The 19,775-nt window shown below is 40.3% G+C and overlaps 2 protein-coding genes across 5 annotated transcripts in view; both read left to right on the forward strand.

The window, feature by feature from the left end:
• The window catches only part of prkg1b (protein kinase cGMP-dependent 1b), a 141,098-nt gene extending 134,369 nt beyond the window's left edge, over positions 1-6,729 (forward strand). For 2 of the 4 annotated variants that reach the window (XM_020046261.2, XM_020046260.2), the window contains exons 10-17: positions 2,142-2,256; positions 4,009-4,148; positions 4,257-4,346; positions 4,527-4,668; positions 4,784-4,947; positions 5,449-5,634; positions 5,748-5,814; positions 5,934-6,729. In XM_020046261.2, the coding sequence (XP_019901820.1) occupies positions 2,142-2,256; positions 4,009-4,148; positions 4,257-4,346; positions 4,527-4,668; positions 4,784-4,947; positions 5,449-5,634; positions 5,748-5,814; positions 5,934-6,032 (1,003 nt within the window). In that variant the 3' untranslated portion in view covers positions 6,033-6,729. The remainder of the gene's footprint in view (positions 1-2,141; positions 2,257-4,008; positions 4,149-4,256; positions 4,347-4,526; positions 4,669-4,783; positions 4,948-5,448; positions 5,635-5,747; positions 5,815-5,933) is intronic. The other 2 variants (XM_020046262.2, XM_010864626.3) reach the window with 1 other exon arrangement.
• A 10,031-nt stretch (positions 6,730-16,760) lies between these two features.
• dkk1b (dickkopf WNT signaling pathway inhibitor 1b) lies at positions 16,761-18,395 on the forward strand. Its single transcript, XM_010864612.3, has 4 exons — positions 16,761-17,067; positions 17,253-17,394; positions 17,606-17,749; positions 17,840-18,395. Exons 1-4 carry the CDS (start codon positions 16,864-16,866, stop codon positions 18,091-18,093), a joined length of 744 nt encoding a protein of 247 aa, XP_010862914.1. The 5' UTR covers positions 16,761-16,863; the 3' UTR covers positions 18,094-18,395.
• The last annotated feature ends 1,380 nt before the right edge of the window (positions 18,396-19,775 follow it).

The raw sequence follows: 19,775 nt of genomic DNA on the forward strand, positions 1-19,775 counted from the left end.
GGCGTCATTCAGCATAGCTTCTGTCAGCAGCTCACAAATGATGTCATGTGACACGCTATCTGTAAACTTTTTCCTCTTAAGGCCTCTGGGGACTTGTGGTGGAATGAATGGGCTCTCTGACAGGTCAGGTGACTTGATATGGCACCCATTTATTGCACCATGAGTCAGGTGACCACAATGAGCAGGTGGGGGATATGTTTTGCAGTCGTTACTATAGAAACAGAAAACATCCAACACAAATATTGAAAATATTGTAAACTCTATAAAAAGACAATTTGCATGATTTGAACATTTACATTGACACTGACCCAGATCCTAGGCCATTTAATTTTTTTGTATTCAAAACAAAATGTGTGTAACACCTTTATACCTGTCTATGGATTATCAATGGAAAGCACACCTATAAACCCCGAAACCTATTGTTCAGCATAATGCATAGCACTTAAATAATGGGTCATCAGACTAAGATCCAATATGCATTTGCTAAAGTGACTTTGACCTTGAAAAGTATTACATTTAGCAGGGCACCCAACCCATGTTGAGATTGAAGACATGCCATTTCTGATTCCAATTGGTCATAAATAGCCATTGGCACTTGTTTTTAGGATAGTGTGTCCTTCAGTGCTGTAGTCTGCCCCCAGCATGGTCCATTATAATTGGCTGCTGCCAGTTCCTAGGTATTGCCAGGTTCTAGGCACTGCCGGAGTATACAAATGTGACCTCTCTTTCCGTAGCTGACTTACAGTTTGTCACAGATGTGACTAGCAGCGATTAGCAGCTCCCCCATTCCGCTGCCCACAGGGACGCGTGTCACACCAGAATGTGATGCAGTGGGGCTGCAGTGTGTGATGAAGTGGGTGTTTAGTGAGTTCATGCTACAGTAGCAACGTGGGTGCTCCATGATCTTTTTCAACTAAACTTACACTGAAGATAGAGTGATAATTCCCAGTAATAAAATGGGGCGTGAAGCATATGCTCAGTCAAACGCCGTTACATTTCCGAGGGGTCACTCAGTAGCTCAAATATCTGTCCACTGCAGGGAAACAACCTGACAGCCTTGTTGTTCACAGGGTCTTTTCAGGTCTGCTTTCAGGCCTGCAGATCTGTTCAGTTTTCTATGAATACCGGATTCGTTTATTGAATTCATACCATCATGCTCTCCATCTCAGCCCAGTGAAGGACACAGTCCTTTCCTTAATAATTTTCCATAATCTACAGAGGTGTGATGAAGATTCTAAGTGAGGTGTAATTGCCATGTAGATGATGAAAGCTCAGATTTGTTGCAGGGCAGAGGTGTGAGAGCCATGCTAACTGAGTGAACCTCAAGCAATGTCCACATGCTAAAAATATCAGTGGGATCAGCCACGCAATATTATTAGTCGCTGGTACTTGGAGCCAAGCACACTTACATTTTTGTTTTGCCACAGACAGCCACCTTAGTCGATGTCCTGCAGTCTGATTTCAAGGGTTTATTCTCTTTTCGTATCTTGTGGTTTGGGAGGACAAACTTCAAAGCCAAAACTTTTGGATTGATTTCCTTGGACTTTTAGAAGAATACCTCTACCTGTGCAGTATGCCTGTATATTTTCTTTGGTTTGTTTGCAATACACCTGCCGGTTCCTTCCTAATGTGAAGATGTCTACCATGGGTTGTTAATGCTGGAATCTGAACTAAGCACATACAGAGGACTTGGAGGAAGCGTGTATGAACTGAGCTACATGCAGACACAATCTGAAGATCTGGCCAATTCACCAATCTTCCACACACAGATAACTCTCTATTCAAACCCTCGCAATGTGAACTGGAAATGGCGCCTTAACTCCACTTTTGAGAGTGAACTCTTACAGATGCTGTGTAGAACGTGTTCGTAAAGCAACATTTCAAGAAGGCAGGGCAGATATTTTATTTTTACCATCGAATTTACTTTTGTCTGAGGGGTCCAATTGATTGTTGTTATACTTCATTTGGTCAGACCAAAGCAAGATAAAAATGCGTGAGTTGATGATACCTATTCCAGTGCGTAAAGAGAGGGAGCGCCAAAACAGTCTCCCTACTCCTTCCCTGGCTCTGTCATTCCCCATCACCTCGTACTCCATCCAGACGTCTAAGAAGTTTCCCTTCTTCCACTTCAAAAAATGCAGATATGAAGCAGAGAATGCCTTCTTCTGCAACCTTAAGCTGGTGGACTTCAACATCATTGATACGTTGGGGGTCGGAGGCTTCGGACGAGTGGAGCTGGTAGGATTTTTAAATAAAGTATGTACGGTATGTCTGTTTATAATGTTTAGCTGTTTATCTCTTCCTTCCTCTCCTTGTATGCTTCTCCACTCTGAAACTCAAGTCCGGTCATCCTATGTTAACTGGGTAGACCGAAAAACACATTTAGGGATAACTAATTTGACTTTTACCCCAGTGGTTCAATTGCTAAGACATCCTCAAGGGTGAACATTAAGAGAAGGATCTTTGGGACAGACATCTTGTTAAATCATTGCAGCCAGTGCTTCAGACTCATGTCTTATTTCAGTTCAAACCACTGACAAGGAATCAATAGCCAAAGAGAAGTTAATCTTTAAAAGAGAAGTGATATCAGTTACGGTAGGAAGTAGGTCTTCTTGTCCCGTAACAGAGCATTCACAGGTCCCGTAACAGAGCATTCACAGTTCCCGTAACAGAGCATTCCCAGGTCAGATCAGTGTCTTTGGGCTATTTGAAGTAACTTTCCAATATGAGGGCAGAAGAGGTAATGGAGCTCTGCCATGTTACCCACAGTGGTACATGGCATAGGAGTTCTCTCAGTGTCCCACATCAGACTCCTTGAATATGTAGTAGTATATAGTGAATAGGCCTACTTCTGGGGTTTACTACATCAAGACTTCAATACTGATTTATTTATAATTGGTTACAAAACACTGATACTTTTGTTATATTTACATAAATATGCATTTCAATAGCCATAGACTTTACTGGAAAAACACTGGACATTAACCATTCCACTGCCTTCCACCATTAAATCTAGACACGTCTTTCAACTGCTAAGCTGTGCATACTGGTCTGGAATGGTTTTCCTCTATACAGCTATGTAAAACCAACAATACAACTGTAATATCTTAAAATTGCTTAAAAGTTCTCTAGGCTTGAATAAGGAACATTTGATTGACACCATACTGACACTACAAGTTAGAGGGCATTTCATGACATCAACACAGCTATTGGCTGCCATGTATAAAATGTGATACACCCCTTTCATTTTAATGGCAAATTGCAAGATTAAAACATATAAACTGAAGTCTCTCACAAAAGTGAGACCACCACCTATACTGCAATTTCACAAGCGTAAATACGTGAAGACTAGCAAACATACCATATGTGTTTCTGCTAATGTCTTGTGCTGGTTTCATATTGAAATGCAATTATAACTGCATAATTATCAAATGAAATTATAACATCAAATAAAATTCGGATAGTAAAGTGTAGTATACACCTAAAACCACTGACACATAACAGACATGAAAGAAAATTTGAAAAGTAGAAAAGTTACGGAGAACAGGGGAAGAGTGAAAGGGGGATTCAAGTGAGTGGCGCAATGCGGACCTGCATGGTCTCAGAGTTACGGCGAAGGAAAAGCCCAACGTCTTGGCCTAAAGAGGAATCCCCTAACCATAGCCTATTTTCGGCCCTGCGGCACCCTCAGTAAACAAGTGGCCTTTTGCCTGCCCCCAGGCATCGTGTTCACTGTACTGCAGTCCATTGCTAGACAGCCCGGCGATTGAGTTACCCCAGACATGTAGGTGCTCCCTGACATACGCAATGTGAAGAATGCCTGCTCCCAGTAAACTATTTTCGAGTCGTCAGGATGTCACGAATAGACCCATGACTCATATACTATTACTGGACCCGATTCACTTAGACAGCCAGGACCTGTTCACCCTCAGATGTCGTTCAGTTTGTTTTTAGTGGTCGGTGACCTTGAGATGCTCAATGCCTTGTATCGATTATGTCCTTCTGCAGGTGCAGCTCAAAAGTGATGAGATCAAGACGTTCGCAATGAAAATCCTGAAAAAGAGACACATTGTGGACACACGGCAACAGGAGCATATCCGCTCTGAGAAGCAGATCATGCAGGAGGCTCACTCGGACTTCATTGTCAGGTAGTTACATAGATACTGTACAGGCAGCTAATAGCTATCTATAGTTCAATAAAACTACAAAATGTTCAGTTGACATGCTTTTAACCAGTTCTTTTCTCAATTTTTCAGGCTATATAGGACCTTCAAAGATGCCAAATATCTCTATATGTTGATGGAGGCTTGCCTTGGGGGGGAGCTCTGGACAATACTTAGGGACAGGTATAGAAACTGCATCTCTCAACCAACTCAGTTGACACTATGTTGATTAGCTTTTTCCATGCCTTCTTCATTTCAAAGGAAAGATTTTAACAAACTTTATGTTGGTGTTAACCCTGGACCTAGGCAGCAATGTTTTCAGGAGAATCGTTCCTTTTATGGATTTTGTCTTCAACATTGCAGAGGATCATTTGAAGACTCAACCACAAGGTTCTACACAGCTTGTGTGGTGGAGGCTTTTGCTTACCTGCATTCCAAAGGGATCATCTACAGAGATCTCAAACCAGAGAACCTCATCCTGGATCACAGAGGCTATGCCAAGCTGGTGAGAGGACAGGGGTCTACCACACCTGCAGTATCAGGACATGGCTCAAGACCCACAGGGACAGTTGGAGCCTGTACATTCAAAGGTTCTCATTGGCTCTCCTGTCTTTCCACAGGTAGACTTTGGCTTTGCCAAAAAGATTGGGTTTGGGAAGAAAACATGGACTTTCTGCGGAACCCCTGAGTATGTGGCACCTGAGATCATCCTGAACAAGGGGCACGACATCTCCGCTGACTACTGGTCACTGGGGATCCTCATGTACGAACTCTTGACTGGAAGGTAAGGGAGAAGACATTGTGGATATGGCTAAACACAGATTTGCAGACAGTAGGTAACTTTCAAAAGTCTACTGGTAAACTAACAGAACTTTGAAACGTTACAAGTTTCCATTTCATTGTAATGTCCCTGAGCAAGACTGTTCACCTTATCTGCCACCCGGGGGGCTAAGTTTGGCAGCCCCTTGTACCTCTTTAATTTGGAGGGTTTGGGTTGGAGGTGGAAGTCAACTTTCTGGTGGGACCATATGTCCAGTTGAATGTATGTGTCAAATGAATGTAGTCCTTTGGCTTAATCCTGTATAAAATACATATCATAATTGAAAACGTTTTTACAAAACGTAAAGAATAAATAATAGAAATTATCCAAATGATTTTTCATTTACCCTTGTCATTTTATTGTCAATCTCTAGTAGAATAAGTGAATGGAATCAAAAGGAATGCCTGTGTGATCAAATAATACCACATATGTACCGTTTAAATGAATGTTCCTGCTTTTTTTCAGCCCACCATTCTCAGGGCCAGATCCAATGAAGACCTACAATATCATCCTTAGAGGAATCGACATGATTGAATTTCCAAAGAAGATCACCAAAAATGCTGCCAATTTGATAAAGAAACTATGCAGGGATAATCCTTCAGAAAGACTAGGAAACTTGAAAAATGGAGTCAAAGATATCCAAAAGCACAAGTAAGACAATTAACTACATTACCCTGCCTAGTTAATGGCAATGATTGCTCTTCAGACCAAAAATCTACAACAATAAAGTTTTGCTTTTTATTTTATTTTTCTTTGCCTCCCAGATGGTTTGAAGGCTTTAACTGTGAGGGTTTGAGAAAAGGAACCCTGACTCCTCCAATCATCCCCGATGTAAGATGCGTTGTTTTAAAATGAAACCAACATGTCTAAAGAGCATGCTAGTGTCATGATTTCCTTTATTAAAGCGCTACATGCCACTAACCAAGGCCCCTCCTTCTCTTTTCCACAAGGTCTCATCGCCAACTGACACAAGCAACTTTGACAGTTTCCCAGAGGACAACGATGAGCCTCCTCCAGACGACATGTCTGGCTGGGACACCGACTTTTAACAGTACCCTCTATGTGTAGCAGCCTGTCCAGATGCTCCTTAGCCCTGCCTCTGAAACGACTCTCCTGGAGAAGCCCTTCAAGGCGTGACCGCAGAGTACAGAGGAGCTGACAACCGGACAGTTGATGATGCTGTAAACGGACAGCGACAGTGAAGGGGGCAGTCATACAGAACTACCACTCTAGGTCACCGAGATGCCTTCGCCAAAGTTGCTGCACTCGCCTCCGAGGTGGCATCGGGACTAACGTTTTAGCCAACACGAGTCACCTTCAGTCTCTTGCCATCACAATCAACCATGTCCCCCACTGGGTCCCCTAATGGATAGGGTTTCTTTTAGGATAATGTATTTGTTGTGGCTGTGGGCACTTATCAGTGTTTTCAGTGGTTACTTGTGATACTAAATGGAGTGGAACTGTGATTCCAGCTCTCTGTTGTAGCGTCTTTAGGACCCCAATTTCAACAGGGGTTTTGACTCTTGAAATTGTTGTCATCAATATCAATTTTTTACCACTTCCTTTGTATCATGTTACACATTTGAATATCACACATATGATTACAGTACATACAGATGATATATTGTATATAATACTTACTGTATTCCATTAGAAAATGCACTCAAACATTCAGTATCTCACAAAAGTGAGTACACATCCTCACATTTTTGTAAATACACTGAACAAAATTATAAATGCAACACTTTTGTTTTTGCCCCCATTTATCATGAGCTGAACTCAAAGAACTTAGACTTTTTCTATGTACACAAAAGGCTTATTTCCCTCAAATATTGTTCACAAATCTGTCTAAATCTGTGTTACTGAGCACTTCTCCTTTACAGAGATAATCCATCCACCTCACAGGTGTGACATCAAGATGCTGATTGGACAGCATGATTATTGCACAGGTGTGCCTTAGGCTGGCCACAATAAAAGGCCACTCTAAAGTTTTACTGTATTGGGGGGGTCCGGGGTTCCGAAAACCAGTCAGTATCTGGTGTGACCATTTGCCTCACGCAGTGCAACACATCTCCTTCGCATTGAGTTGATCAGGTTGTTGATTGTGGCCTGTGGAATGTTGGTCCACTCCTCTTCAATGGCTTTGCGAAGTTGTGGGATATTGGCAGGACCTGGAACAGGCTGTCGCATACGCCGATCAAGAGCATCCCAAACATGCTCAGTGGGTGACATGTCCGGTGAGTATGCTGGCCATGCAAGAACTGGGATGTTTTCAGCTTCCAGGAATTGTGTACAGATCCTTGCAACATGGGGCCAGGCATTATCATGCTGCAACATGAGGTGATGGTCGTGGATGAATGGCACAACAATGGGCCTCAGGATCTCGTCACGGTATCGCTGTGCATTCAAAATGCCATCAATAAAATGCACCTGTGTTCATTGTCCATAACACACGCCTGCCCATACCATAACCCCACCGCAAACCGCTCACCCAAAGGGCCTCAGCATACACGCTGTCTGCCATCTGCCCTGTACAGTGAAAACCGGGATTCATCCGTGAAGAGAACACATCTCCAAAGTGCCAGACGCCATCGAATGTGAGCATTTGCCCACTTTAGTCGGTTACGACGACAAACTGCAGTCAGGTCGAGACCCCGATGAGGACGACGAGCATGCAGATGAGCTTCCCTGAGACGGTTTCTGACAGTTTGTGCAGAGATTCTTTGGTTATGCAAACCGATTGTTGCAGCAGCTGTCCAGGTGGCTGGTCTCGGACGATCTTGGAGGTAAAGATGCTCGATGTGGAGGTCCTGGGCTGGTGTGGTTACACGTGGTCTGCGGTTGTGAGGCCGGTTGGATGTACTGCCAAATTCTCTGAAACGCCTTTGGAGTCGGCTTATGGTAGAGAAATGAACATTCAATTCACAGGTAACAGCTCCGGTGGACATTCCTGCAGTCAGCATGCCAATTGCACGCTCCCTCAAAACTTGTGACATCTGTGGCATTGCGCTGTGTGATGGAACTGCACGCTTTAGAGTGGCCTATTATTGTGGCCAGCCTAAGGCACACCTGTGCAATAATCATGCTGTCTAATCATCGTCCGATCTTGATATGCCACACCTATGAGGTGGATGGATTATCTCGGCAAAGGAGAAGTGCTCACTAACACAGATTTAGACAGATTTGTGAACAATATTTGAGAGAAATAGGCCTTTTGTGTACATAGAGAAAGTCTTAGATCTTTGAACTCAGCTCATGATAAATGGGGGCAAAAATAAAAGTGTTGCGTTTATTATTTTGTTCAGTGTATTTGATTATATTTTTTCATGTGACAACAGTGAAGAAATGACACTTTGCTACAATGTAAAGTAGTGAGTGTACAGCTTGTAAATTTGCTGTCCCCTAAAAATAACTCAACACACAGCCATTAATGTCTAAACCGCTGGCAAAGAAAGTGAGTACACCCCTAAGTGAAAATGAGGGGACAGCAAATTTACAGTTTACAGCTGTTATACAAGCTGTAAACTCACTACTTTACATTGTAGCAAAGTGTCATTTCTTCAGTGTTGTCACATGAAAAGATATAATCAAATATTAGCAAAAATGTATGGGGTGTACTCACTTATGTGAGATACTGTACATACTCAGAATCTAATTACACATGTAATTACACAATTTGTAAGTGCAAAGATGTGTGATGAAAACTAATTTGGGTTTTTGGATCAAATTTAGATTTTTATTTTCATGTTATATTTTGTTGAATTCAATTGCAAGGTCATATCTGCCTTCTTAATGTATTACTTTTGTTAAGCTAGGGATCCAACCAGGAAATAAGGGAAGAGCAAAAACATGTTCTACCACTAGATGGCAAGCTGGTACTGACACAGAAAAATGCTTACAAGAGGAGACAGGAGGTGATGTCAGTCAGGGTTGGGATGGGTTTAGATTTTCTGAAGGTAATTAAATTCAAATAACATGAAGTAAAATGGCCATAGACCCAGGAAACAGAATTTGAAGTGAAGGAAGTATAATTTTTTTTTAACTATTCAAACTATTTGTGGTGAAACATAGTACTACCTGGGATGGACAGGTGGAAATCGGACAGGGCTACATTGGTTGTAAAGCTGGAGAATTTGTTACCCTCTAAGACACCTTTTACCGTCCTGGTGAACTTGTGGAGGGTGTGATATCGATCTTTAACTACCCCATATCTGCTGAGGCAAGATTAATTTTTTTTTTTGGAGGGTCTAAATTATAATTAACAATAAAAACAATAATATTTCTTGACCACTCTAATAAAACAATGTTTTAATTAGGAGAATATATTTAAAAATGACTGTAACCTTATACTATAAGTATTTGTAATTATTGAAAAATTTATTTAAAAATAGATTTAAAGAAAACTGTAAGCCCTTTAAATGGCTTGATTTCCATTCCAATTCAATTCTACTTACTGTAGGGTGTGCCCTGTAAAATTGATTTAATTGTAATTAGAGAGAAATTCACAACACCAATGCAATCAGTCTGCTATACAGAGCTTTTTCTTCTAATCACATTATTAATTTCACATCAACATGGAACTTAGAACATTACAATTTCTACATGAAAGGCCTCAAATTCATCATTATCCTTTATCCTTTGGTTGAAAATTATTTAATATTATTAATGTAGAACCAGAAATAAATAGTTCTGTACATACATATTTAGTGCTGATATTTTGTGATACAGTATGTGTATGAGTAGACTATACTTTATTGTTTGAATGTCATTATTTAATTTGAATATTTTGGATATGTTGTGACAAATGAAATATTGTGTTATATCAAGATTTAATTATCTTTTAATGTTTTCACCATACATGACAGAATGACTGTGAAGTCATTCAGTCCGTATCTGAGCGTCATTACATAGCATTTTGGCATTATTGAAAGTGCCTTAAATCGATGGCATCAAGAAGATATCCTTAATATTTGTTTTAAGGCTGCATGACAAGGTCAAACCACTTAAATTGTCATTGTTGCTTGGCTTGCTGCTTTTTTATGGTCCAGCTATTTATATGCCTTTTTCTTACAATAAAATTTTAACTTTCAAATCAATATGAAATAGCAATGATGCTCCTTTATTTGTCGATTTATTACAGTTTTTTTCTCAAGTGCTTATTTTCTTTTTGTAACAAGATTAAAAATGATGGTTACTTCAGACAAGGTTTATAGATTTTGGTTTCTTAAAACATGGTTTACAAATGTAGGTCCAATAATAAATAATAATAATTAAAGCTGCAAGCAGCATTGACCAGGTTTCAGCATTCAGTTGGGCATATTATCCCACTTTTGGGCTTAGAAACCCATTTGCACCATATATCAAAAGATACACCAAATGCCAAAATGGTGCCATGTGGCCAAATTTAACCCCTGATCATATACAGTATCTCAAAAAAAGTTGTACATCCCTCACATTTTTGCTAATTTTAGATTTTTATCTTTTTATGTGACAACACTGAAGAAATGACACTTTGCTACAATGTAAATTAGTAAGTGTACAGCTTGTACAACAGTGTAAATTTGCTGTCCTCTCAAAATAACACAACACACAGCCATTAATGTCTAAACCGCTGGCAACGAAAGTGAGTACACCCCTAAGTGAAAATGTCCAAATTGGGCCCAATGTGTCAATATTTTGTGTGGCCACCATTATCTTCCAGCACTGCCTGAATGCTCTTGGGCATGGAGTTCACCAAAGCTTCACAGGTTGCCACTGGAGTCCTCTTTCATTCCGACATGACGACATCACAGAGCTGGTGGATGTTAGAGACCTTGCCCTCCTTCACCTTCCGTTTGAGGATGCCCCACAGATGTTCAATAGTGTTTATGTCTGGAGACATGCTTGGCCAGTCCATCACCTTTACCTTTGCACTCAACTTCTTTGGTCGATCATGGCGAGGCCTGTTCTGAGTGGAACCTGTCCTGTTAAACCACTGTATGGTCTTGGCCACCATGCTGCAGCTCAGTTTCAGGGTCTTGGCAATCTTCTTATAGCCTAGCCCTAGGCCATCTTTATGTAGAGCAACAATTCTTTTTTTCAGATCCTCAGAGAGTTCTTTGCCATGAAGTGCCATGTTGAACTTCCAGTGACCAGTATGAGGGAGTGTGAGAGCGATAACACCAAATTTAACACACCTGCTCCCCATTCACACCTGAGACCTTGGAACACTAATGAGTCACATGAAACCGGGGAGGTAAAATGGCTAATTGGGCCCAATTTGGAAATTTTCACTTAGGGGTGTACTCACTTTTGTTGCCAGCGGTTTAGACATTAATGGCTCTGTGTTGAGTTATTTTGAGGGGACAGCAAATGTATACTGTTATACAAGCTGTACACTTATTACTTTACATTGTAGCTAAGTGTCATTTCTTCAGTGTTGTCACATGAAAAGATATAATCAAATATTTGCAAAAAATGTGTGAGTTACGACAATGTGTACAAAATGTAATGTGTGGCACAGGCCAGGAGATTTCATCATGTAGCCATTATGGTGCCTCCGTGTTGCCTAACTGATTGTACTTTCAAATCTTAATAGTGTTTTGGAGATGTATATCAATTGATATTATTATACAGTTATTGCTGTGGGATTTAACGTACTGGCCAGTATAATGCACATATTATACACCTGCGTACATTGACAGTAAATATCAAGTTATATGAAGATTGGACTTTAAGAAATTCAGCAGTGCGCCCTTATGTTTGGTTGGAATAAGCTTGCACGAGGTGCGTCCTGGCATGTTTCTAAACTTGGGGGACCTTCAATTCTGCAATTATTTTTGCTACCCTTTCCTAGATCTGTGCCTCAAAACAATCTTGCCTCAAAGCTCTTTGAACAATTTCTACAACATCATGGCTTGGTTTTTGCTCAGATATGCACTAACTGTGTGACCTTGTGTAGACAGATGTGTTCCTATCAAAGTCATGTACAATCCATTCAATTCACCACTGGTGGACCACCATTAAGATGTCTTTGACATCGAAAAGTGAGTTTGTGGAAAAAATCTATGTAATCCATCAAAGGACCCACTGCTAGAACAAATAGACTGAGAACTAAAGCCCACAAAAAAGCCCAGCCTAGACCACTGCTGTATAGACTGACTGAAAATTAGAAGCAAATCAAATTCCCAATAAATTAACAAGATAACTAATATACAACTCTGGAAAAAATTAGGAGACCACTCCAAATTTTTCTTAAATCAGCATGTACTCTACATGTATGGCAGCCATTCCATTCCAGTGTCTGTTAAATTCCAACACAGGCACACCTCATTTTACTAAATGAGGTACTGATTAGGTGATTACCTGAACCAAATTTAATTTTATGAGAAAAAGTATAAAAACCACTGCTGTGGTCATCACTATCCTCTTGCAATAGGACCAGCTGGATGGCAAAAACAGTGCAAGTAGTACCTCAAATGTAATTTGAATTAAAAAAGAACTATTCAGCATGACAAAAGAGTTGAAAAGAAAAGCTTTGAGTGAGGAAAAGAAGGGTTCAATTCTGGCTTTACTGGTAGAGGGATACAGTGAGCATCAGGTTGCTTCCATCCTGAAAATATCAAAGACGGCAGTCAAGCAACAGACATTGGGGACAACAAAGCTACAGACTGGCAGAGGGTGAAAACGACTGTCCACTGACCGAGATGACCATCAACTCATTCGAATGTCACTCAACAACCGTAGGATGACATCAAGTGACCTACTAAAAGAATGGCAAACTGCAGCTGGAGTGAAGTGCATGACGAGGATAGTTCAAAACAGGCTCCTAAGTCTTGCAAAGTGAGAAAAAAGCCCTTGATCAATGAGAAGCAAAGCCAGGCTGAAGTTGGCAAAAGACCATAAGGATTGGACCATAGAGGAATGGAGTTAGGTCATCTCTGACGAGTCAAATTTTCAGCTTTGCCCAACACCTGGTTGTCTGATGGTTAGACTGAGACCTGGAGAGGCCTACAAGCCACAGTGTCTCGCAACCACTGCGAAATTTGGTGTAGGCTCGGTGATGGTCTGAGGATGCTTCAGCAAGGAATTAGGCAGATTTGTCTTTGTTAAGGACGCATGAATCAAGCCAAGTACAAGGTTATCCTGGAAGAACACCTGCTTCCATCTGTTCTGACAATGTTCCCCAATAATAGATTTTTCCAGTAGGACAATGCTCCATGCCACACAGCCAGGTCAATCAAGGTGTGGATGGAGGACCACCAGATCAAAACCCTGTCATGACCAGCCCAATCTCCAGACCTGATCACCATTGAAAAACTCTGGAATTTGAGTTGTTGCCTGGTCTGATGAGTCTCGATTTCTGTTGAGACATTCAGATGGTAGAGTCAGAATTTGGCGTAAACAGAATGAGAACATGGATCCATCATGCCTTGTCACCACAGTGCAGGCTGGTGGTGGTGGTGTAATGGTGTGGGGGATGTTTTCTTGGCACACTTTAGGCCCCTTAGTGCCAATTGGGCATCGTTTAAATGCCACGGCCTACCTGAGCATTTTTTCTGACCATGTCCATCCCTTTATGACCACCATGTACCCATCCTCTGATGGCTACTTCCAGCAGGATAATGCACCATGTCACAAAGCTCAAATTATTTCAAATTGGTTTCTTGAACATGACAATGAATTCACTGTACTGAAATGGCCCCCACAGTCACCAAATCTCAACCCAATAGAGCATCTTTGGGATGTGGTGGAACGGGAGCTTCGTGACCTGGATGTGCATCCCACAAATCTCCATCAACTGCAAGATGCTATCCTATAAATATGGGCCAATATTTCTAAAGAATGCTTTCAGCACCTTGTTGAATCAATGCCACGTAGAATTAAGGCAGTTCTGAAGGCGAAGGAGGGTCAAACACAGTATTAGTATGGTGTTCCTAATAATCCTTTAGATGAGTGTGTATATATATATATATATATATATATATATATTACCAGCCTATCCCAATAAATGATGGTCCGGCCCCTCTGGCATTTGCCATAATTTGCAGATTTCAAGTCCCCCCATCAGTGTGTGCCTTTCTAAATCATGACAAATAAGTTGAATTTGTAACAGGTGTATTGCAGTGAAGTACTAGATACGTCTAGGATGATCAAACAACCAAGGTGCATCTAAGCTCAAATTGGTGTGTAATGTCAAAGGGTCTGAATGCTTATGTACATGAGATATTTTAGTTTTTATTTTCAAGAAAACATTTATAAAAACATGTTTTTGCTTAGTCATTACTCAAATTCTCTTTTAATCAATTCTAAATTTAGTCTATAACACAAAACATTTGCAAAAATGAATTCAATTAAATATAATACTTTGCATAAATGTATTGTATTTTAACCATAAATTATTTACTTTTTATATTATATTTTTGTAAATTGTGATTTCTGTCTATATCTGTCTGACTCCCACTGACGGATTTTGATTACTATTGCCTGAGCACTGTTAGGGAAGTTTTATATCTGTTTTGATGATTGCATTGGTTTTGGAAGATGGCTGCTGAGCGTGATCCAGGTGTCTATTCAATGCCCTCCGGGATTCGACAGGTTCAGAAGAGTTTATATAATTAAGCACATAGAGTAGGATTTTTTTTGTGCTTTTCTCTCCCAAATTAACCTAGTTTGAAAGATATCAACGATATATGTTATGGAAAAGATCGTTGTCCTGAACAAAAGCTTTGGAAATCACGAATATGGATAAAATCAACGTGCCAGTTGAATAGCGCCTTTAACCTGGGTTTGTAACTACAAGGCAGCTCATTTGAGCGTATTTCATTTAGGGCCTAAGGCAACACTGTTATTCTCTCTCACCACGGGAGGGAGCTTTCAAAGCACCTGTCCCTTCAGGCTATTATCTAACTAAACTATAAAGTAAACGGTCTGCCCGTTTATTATTACAATCTAACGCAAACTGATTGTATGTTTATTCAACACTTTTAGGGACATGGGCTAAGTAGTGAGGGTCTATTGTAGCATGAATGGATTAAGCTGCAACCAGGCATCTCAAAACAGGATTACCTAGAATCCAACCAAATGAATTTGCTGAGTACAATGTAGGCCTATGTTAAAACCCGCAAAAAGCCGAGCAAACGGACTGTTTGTAAAAACGCCATGTCTGCTGGAGTCTGATTAAGACTGGGGGTTAAGGACTGTTTGATCTGTCCCCATCAAAGGGGCCTTAACACAAGCTTCATTTTACACCACTGTAGGCTTTGGATGTACAATTAAAACAAAGCCTGAAGACCAAAGAATCGGGATGAATGCTGCCAATTCACGTTTAATGAAGTGTATTGAACGTTTGTCTTGTGGTGGCCTATTTAGCCTAACTAACCTCTGTCAACAACATCAAAGCCTTTTATTTGCGTGGCAAGTATTTGGCAGACATGCACGTTGAAACTGTTAAATCGTTAGCGCATTTTGTTCCTACATAAGCTGTACTTAACCCAATGAGCTCGTTCGATTATTTCAGCTATTACAAATATATTTTGAATCAACTTTCATTAAATCCACTATTGTTTGGGTTTACTGTTTCACTGGTGCAAATCCTAAGTCCTTTAAAAATTGTGTTCGTTTCCCTGTTTAAATTGGTCTAAAATTAGATTTTTGGGGCTATTACAAATGTTTTTTATTGCTATTAAACCTTTTTAAGCACTATTCCTGATTTAGGACCACACCGTTTTTGCAACAGAGTAGATCTTTCATTTACTAATATCAAGCAAAGTCTTTAGACTGACGGCTATACCTTTTTTTGTAGAGAAGCATTGATTGAAACGTTTAACTGTCAAAGATCTGACATAGAAATCTCGTTAGTATTGTTAAGTGGCACAATAGGCTACATCAACACAAAACGTGCTTAGGGGTAGGCTGACAAGAGCTTTATCTGAGGCGAAGGGAATACTTGTGAGTAATTGTTTTACAGGCTACGGATGAAGTTCAGAGAGACCGATGTGGATTATTTTTCGTGGGTTGCTAATCAACCCATATTGGCCTATATTTTAAAGCACTTAGTCTGAAAGGTAATTCATTCGGTAAACTTGTCACCCCCTTTATTAGCATATTTCACTTTGATCCTTGCCGCCTTGCTTAATCAAGTGCATTTCAAAGTTATCTCATTACAATTACGGATCAAATGCTGTTAATGGGAAGACAATGACTTGAATGATCACCCATTACGAAAAAAATGCGGGCCGGTCAGGGTTCAGCAAGAGCAACTAACCTATTTACTGAGGCATTTGATGACGCCTCATAGACCTCGGTTTGTAAACATAACAATCAAACGGAAAGACTAAACAGGCGCATCATAAACACTTTGGCCGCCTTTAATATTTGTTTCGAAATACTTTTGTCTTCACCCATACAGCAGCCTACATGTTGCCATATATTGATAATACGCAACATCAACGGAAATTATAATTTCCCGTTGTTATACATTGTATTTGGGTCTTGGTAATAGTCCCATTCATATTCTTATTCTATCGCTTGAAATGCTTGTAACTTTTCCATTAGTAAACATTTTGTTCATGTGTTTGTGTCAGCGTCGTAGATAATTGTACACAAACAATGCAAGACGCTTTGGATTATGATTCCCGGCCAATGGGTAGGCTACTTGCAAGTGCGATGCGTCATGAGCTTAGCCCTTTGAAATGCCATCCACCCCTTTGTTACACATAGCTGGGGGCGGGAATGCAAACAACTGCACATGTATAAATCGCGTGTCAGGAGTACTAGGATTACAGAGGAATCTTACTCCGCCTGACTTGTGGACGCCTACCTGCCGTCAAGCTTGACGCTTACAATTGCATCTTGGAATTGGTACAATTTGTACACACAACAATCTTTTCTACAATAGAAATGATGATCCCTTTTGTTTTTTCCGCTGTCTTTTACATGAGTGTTGGATACTTTGATTCGGCATGCGCTGGACCAATGCTTCTCAACTCAAATGCCATCAAGAACATACCTGGAGATGCGGGTCCCAGTCACCCGGTCAGCGCGAGCCCTGACGAATTTACGTACGACAGTGGGATCCAAAATCAGGCAGTTGATTCCATCCAGGTAAGACCATCATCGATTTGTCACAAAAGTTGGCTAATAAATATTGATTGATCAATGTGTCCTATCCGTTGAATTTAAAATTAAACGGTTTAGCGTAAACATCAGGCCTATAATATTTCAATTGGCTGCTATAAAAAAGAGAAATGGGCGAATACATAATCAAACATATATCTTTCTGATTTCAGTCTTTGAGTTGCTCTGCAGATGGTGACTGCGGTGACCATGGTTTCTGCTTTGCTGCCCGAGGCGCCTGTCTCCCTTGCAAGAAGCGCAGAAAGCGCTGTATGCGGGACGCTATATGCTGCCCAGGCAACCAGTGCAGCAATGGTGAGTAACCTACAAATCACGTCTTTCATGTTAAATTACACCATCCAATGTAGTCTGTTAAATATAGCCCAAAAATATGTATCTGATATTATTCTTCACTGCTTTGAACTTTTGTAGAGAAGTGTGTTCATTTGAGCAATTCAACACACCTGTTGAATGAGCTGGTGTAATTTCAAACACATTATCTGATGTCTGATCTCTACCTTCCTAGGTGTTTGTTTACCCAGTGATCCTGACTTGGTTCAGCAGATTGGAATTGAGGACATTTTGTCTATCAGCAGTACACACGAGGACAACGCTACAGTGGAGCTAAACTCCAGAGTGGCTACACAAGATCTTGCACAAACTCCCAAAGGTATGTAAGCAATCTTTGTTAAATTGTAAAAATGTACTCGGAGTGATTGTATTTTTTTTATACACAAACCTAAAATTAATTATTTTTCAGGTCTGGAAGGAGAGAACTGCCTGAGGTCTTCAGATTGTACAGAGGGACTTTGCTGTGCACGCCATTTTTGGTCCAAGATCTGCAAGCCAGTGTTGAAAGAAGGTCAGGTCTGCACCAAGCACAAAAAGAAAGGCACCCAGGGTTTGGAGATATTCCAGCGATGTGACTGTGGAGACAGTTTGTCCTGCAGAACTCAGAGAGGAGAGCACAACAGCAAGGCATCTCGAAGTCTGCACACATGCCAAAGACATTGAATCAGTGATCTGTCTGCAGCAATACATGGATTTTTTGTGGCCATTCAGAAAGTCTAAACAGAAGGACTGATGGGATTTCTGACAAGAGAAGAGGAATTTGTTTTCTACTTGGACACATTGTGTGATTTTTTTATGTTTTTTATTTTTTTTTGTTACTCAAAAATAGCTGAGTGGTTTTGATTGTTTCTCGATGAAACCTGAGATATATGATTATTACAGTATATTACTGCATTGTACATAACATATAGATAATGGCACTTAATTATTTTGGTCACAGCTTTTTGAGAAGGTGCTCTATAGTGTTATTTTATTGTACATGTATTAACACTGTGATTTATACAAATTTATACAAATTGTGATATGAATGTCTATATTTTTATTTGAAATAAAAAGTGTCACAAAATTTTAGTCAATATTAATTATTTTGCTCATTATTGCAGACAAAAAGTTACTGGTTTATAAATCTTCCAACCTACACAGTATGTTGAAAAGACATCTTTCAAATTATTTTGCGCAGTGTGAATGAAAAGGGGAAGAATGTCATCAAAGCACTGATATCGGCTATTCCATTTAAACAAATTCAAAACACACTAGACAAAAGGTATATTGACACAGTTGAAGTCTTTGATGCATGTTGCTTCATTTTAAAAAAAAATCCCACACGTGGGAATTACTCAGATACTTTCCATTATTGCACCAATCTAAACATGTGCATCTATCACTGCTATAACCTTATTTTAATAACCCTATTTTTGGATGCATAGTGTAGGACCAGACCCCCGTTACTGAGGCCCTCCATATGGTTGTTTTATGACAGCCAGAGTGACTTCTTCGGAATTTTAAGTTTCGGGTGAGTGACAGGCTCACTAGATGCCCCTTAGCCTATTTGTCCTCAACAGAACAACCATATGGCCTTATAAACACTTGGAGGCTTGGTGTTAACTCGAAGTTTACCCAGATAACCAAGTAAACGCTTATATTGAACTTTGAAATCACAATGAGATATGGATGACGTGTAATGACAGTTCCATCAACGTAGCGTTAAGTTGAATTTGGTGGATTGAAAAGTTAAATGGAACAATTTACCATCACAAATAGGCCTATATCCCTGTTTAGTAGGCTGCTATAAAAAACAGCTCCATCAAGATGCTCCAAGGCCACTAGATTTCCATGGGTGCAACCTTTGTCTGATTCTAGAAGAAATTAAATGAATGGAAAATAGAGGCAATCCATCAAATGGACACACTTCAGCATTCCCATTACACAGTGCACAAAACCTGTCCCTTTTAAGTAGTTTTTCTTTCAGTATGCAGTGTTCAACTTCCTTTGCATTCCCCCACCTTATAGGTAACGAGAAATTGAAGATTTTAAGTCTTTACTTGAAGCTGTCAGGAGAGACAAAGCAGAGGGGTAAGCATTTCAAAGCACAGGATATACAGTTTGCAATTGTCCTCTTCCCATACATGTGGTTCAGCTGGCACTAGAGATCCTTCCCCCTGCTATTGTCGATACCATCAACATCGGTGGGGAGAACCAAAACATCTGTGGATGGACTCTTCTATAGCACAAACAGTGGGGAGGGTACTCAAAAATACTTACTACAGTATAAGGGGTCGTTGAGGAAAAGAGTGGGCATCTTTAGAATTCCAAAGCCCTGGCTTTTCATCTACACCCCTTAAAGA

This window comes from Esox lucius, chromosome 5, assembly GCF_011004845.1.
Source record: "Esox lucius isolate fEsoLuc1 chromosome 5, fEsoLuc1.pri, whole genome shotgun sequence".
NCBI lineage: Eukaryota > Metazoa > Chordata > Actinopteri > Esociformes > Esocidae > Esox > Esox lucius.

Excerpts from the sequence above, each read along its gene's own strand:
- dkk1b (XM_010864612.3), top strand. The coding sequence starts at position 16,864 with ATGATGATCCCTTTTGTTTTTTCCGCTGTCTTTTACATGAGTGTTGGA. Across the intron at positions 17,068-17,252 it reads AGGCAGTTGATTCCATCCAG|TCTTTGAGTTGCTCTGCAGA; the intron begins GTAAGACCATCA and ends TTCTGATTTCAG. Across the intron at positions 17,395-17,605 it reads AGGCAACCAGTGCAGCAATG|GTGTTTGTTTACCCAGTGAT; the intron begins GTGAGTAACCTA and ends CTACCTTCCTAG.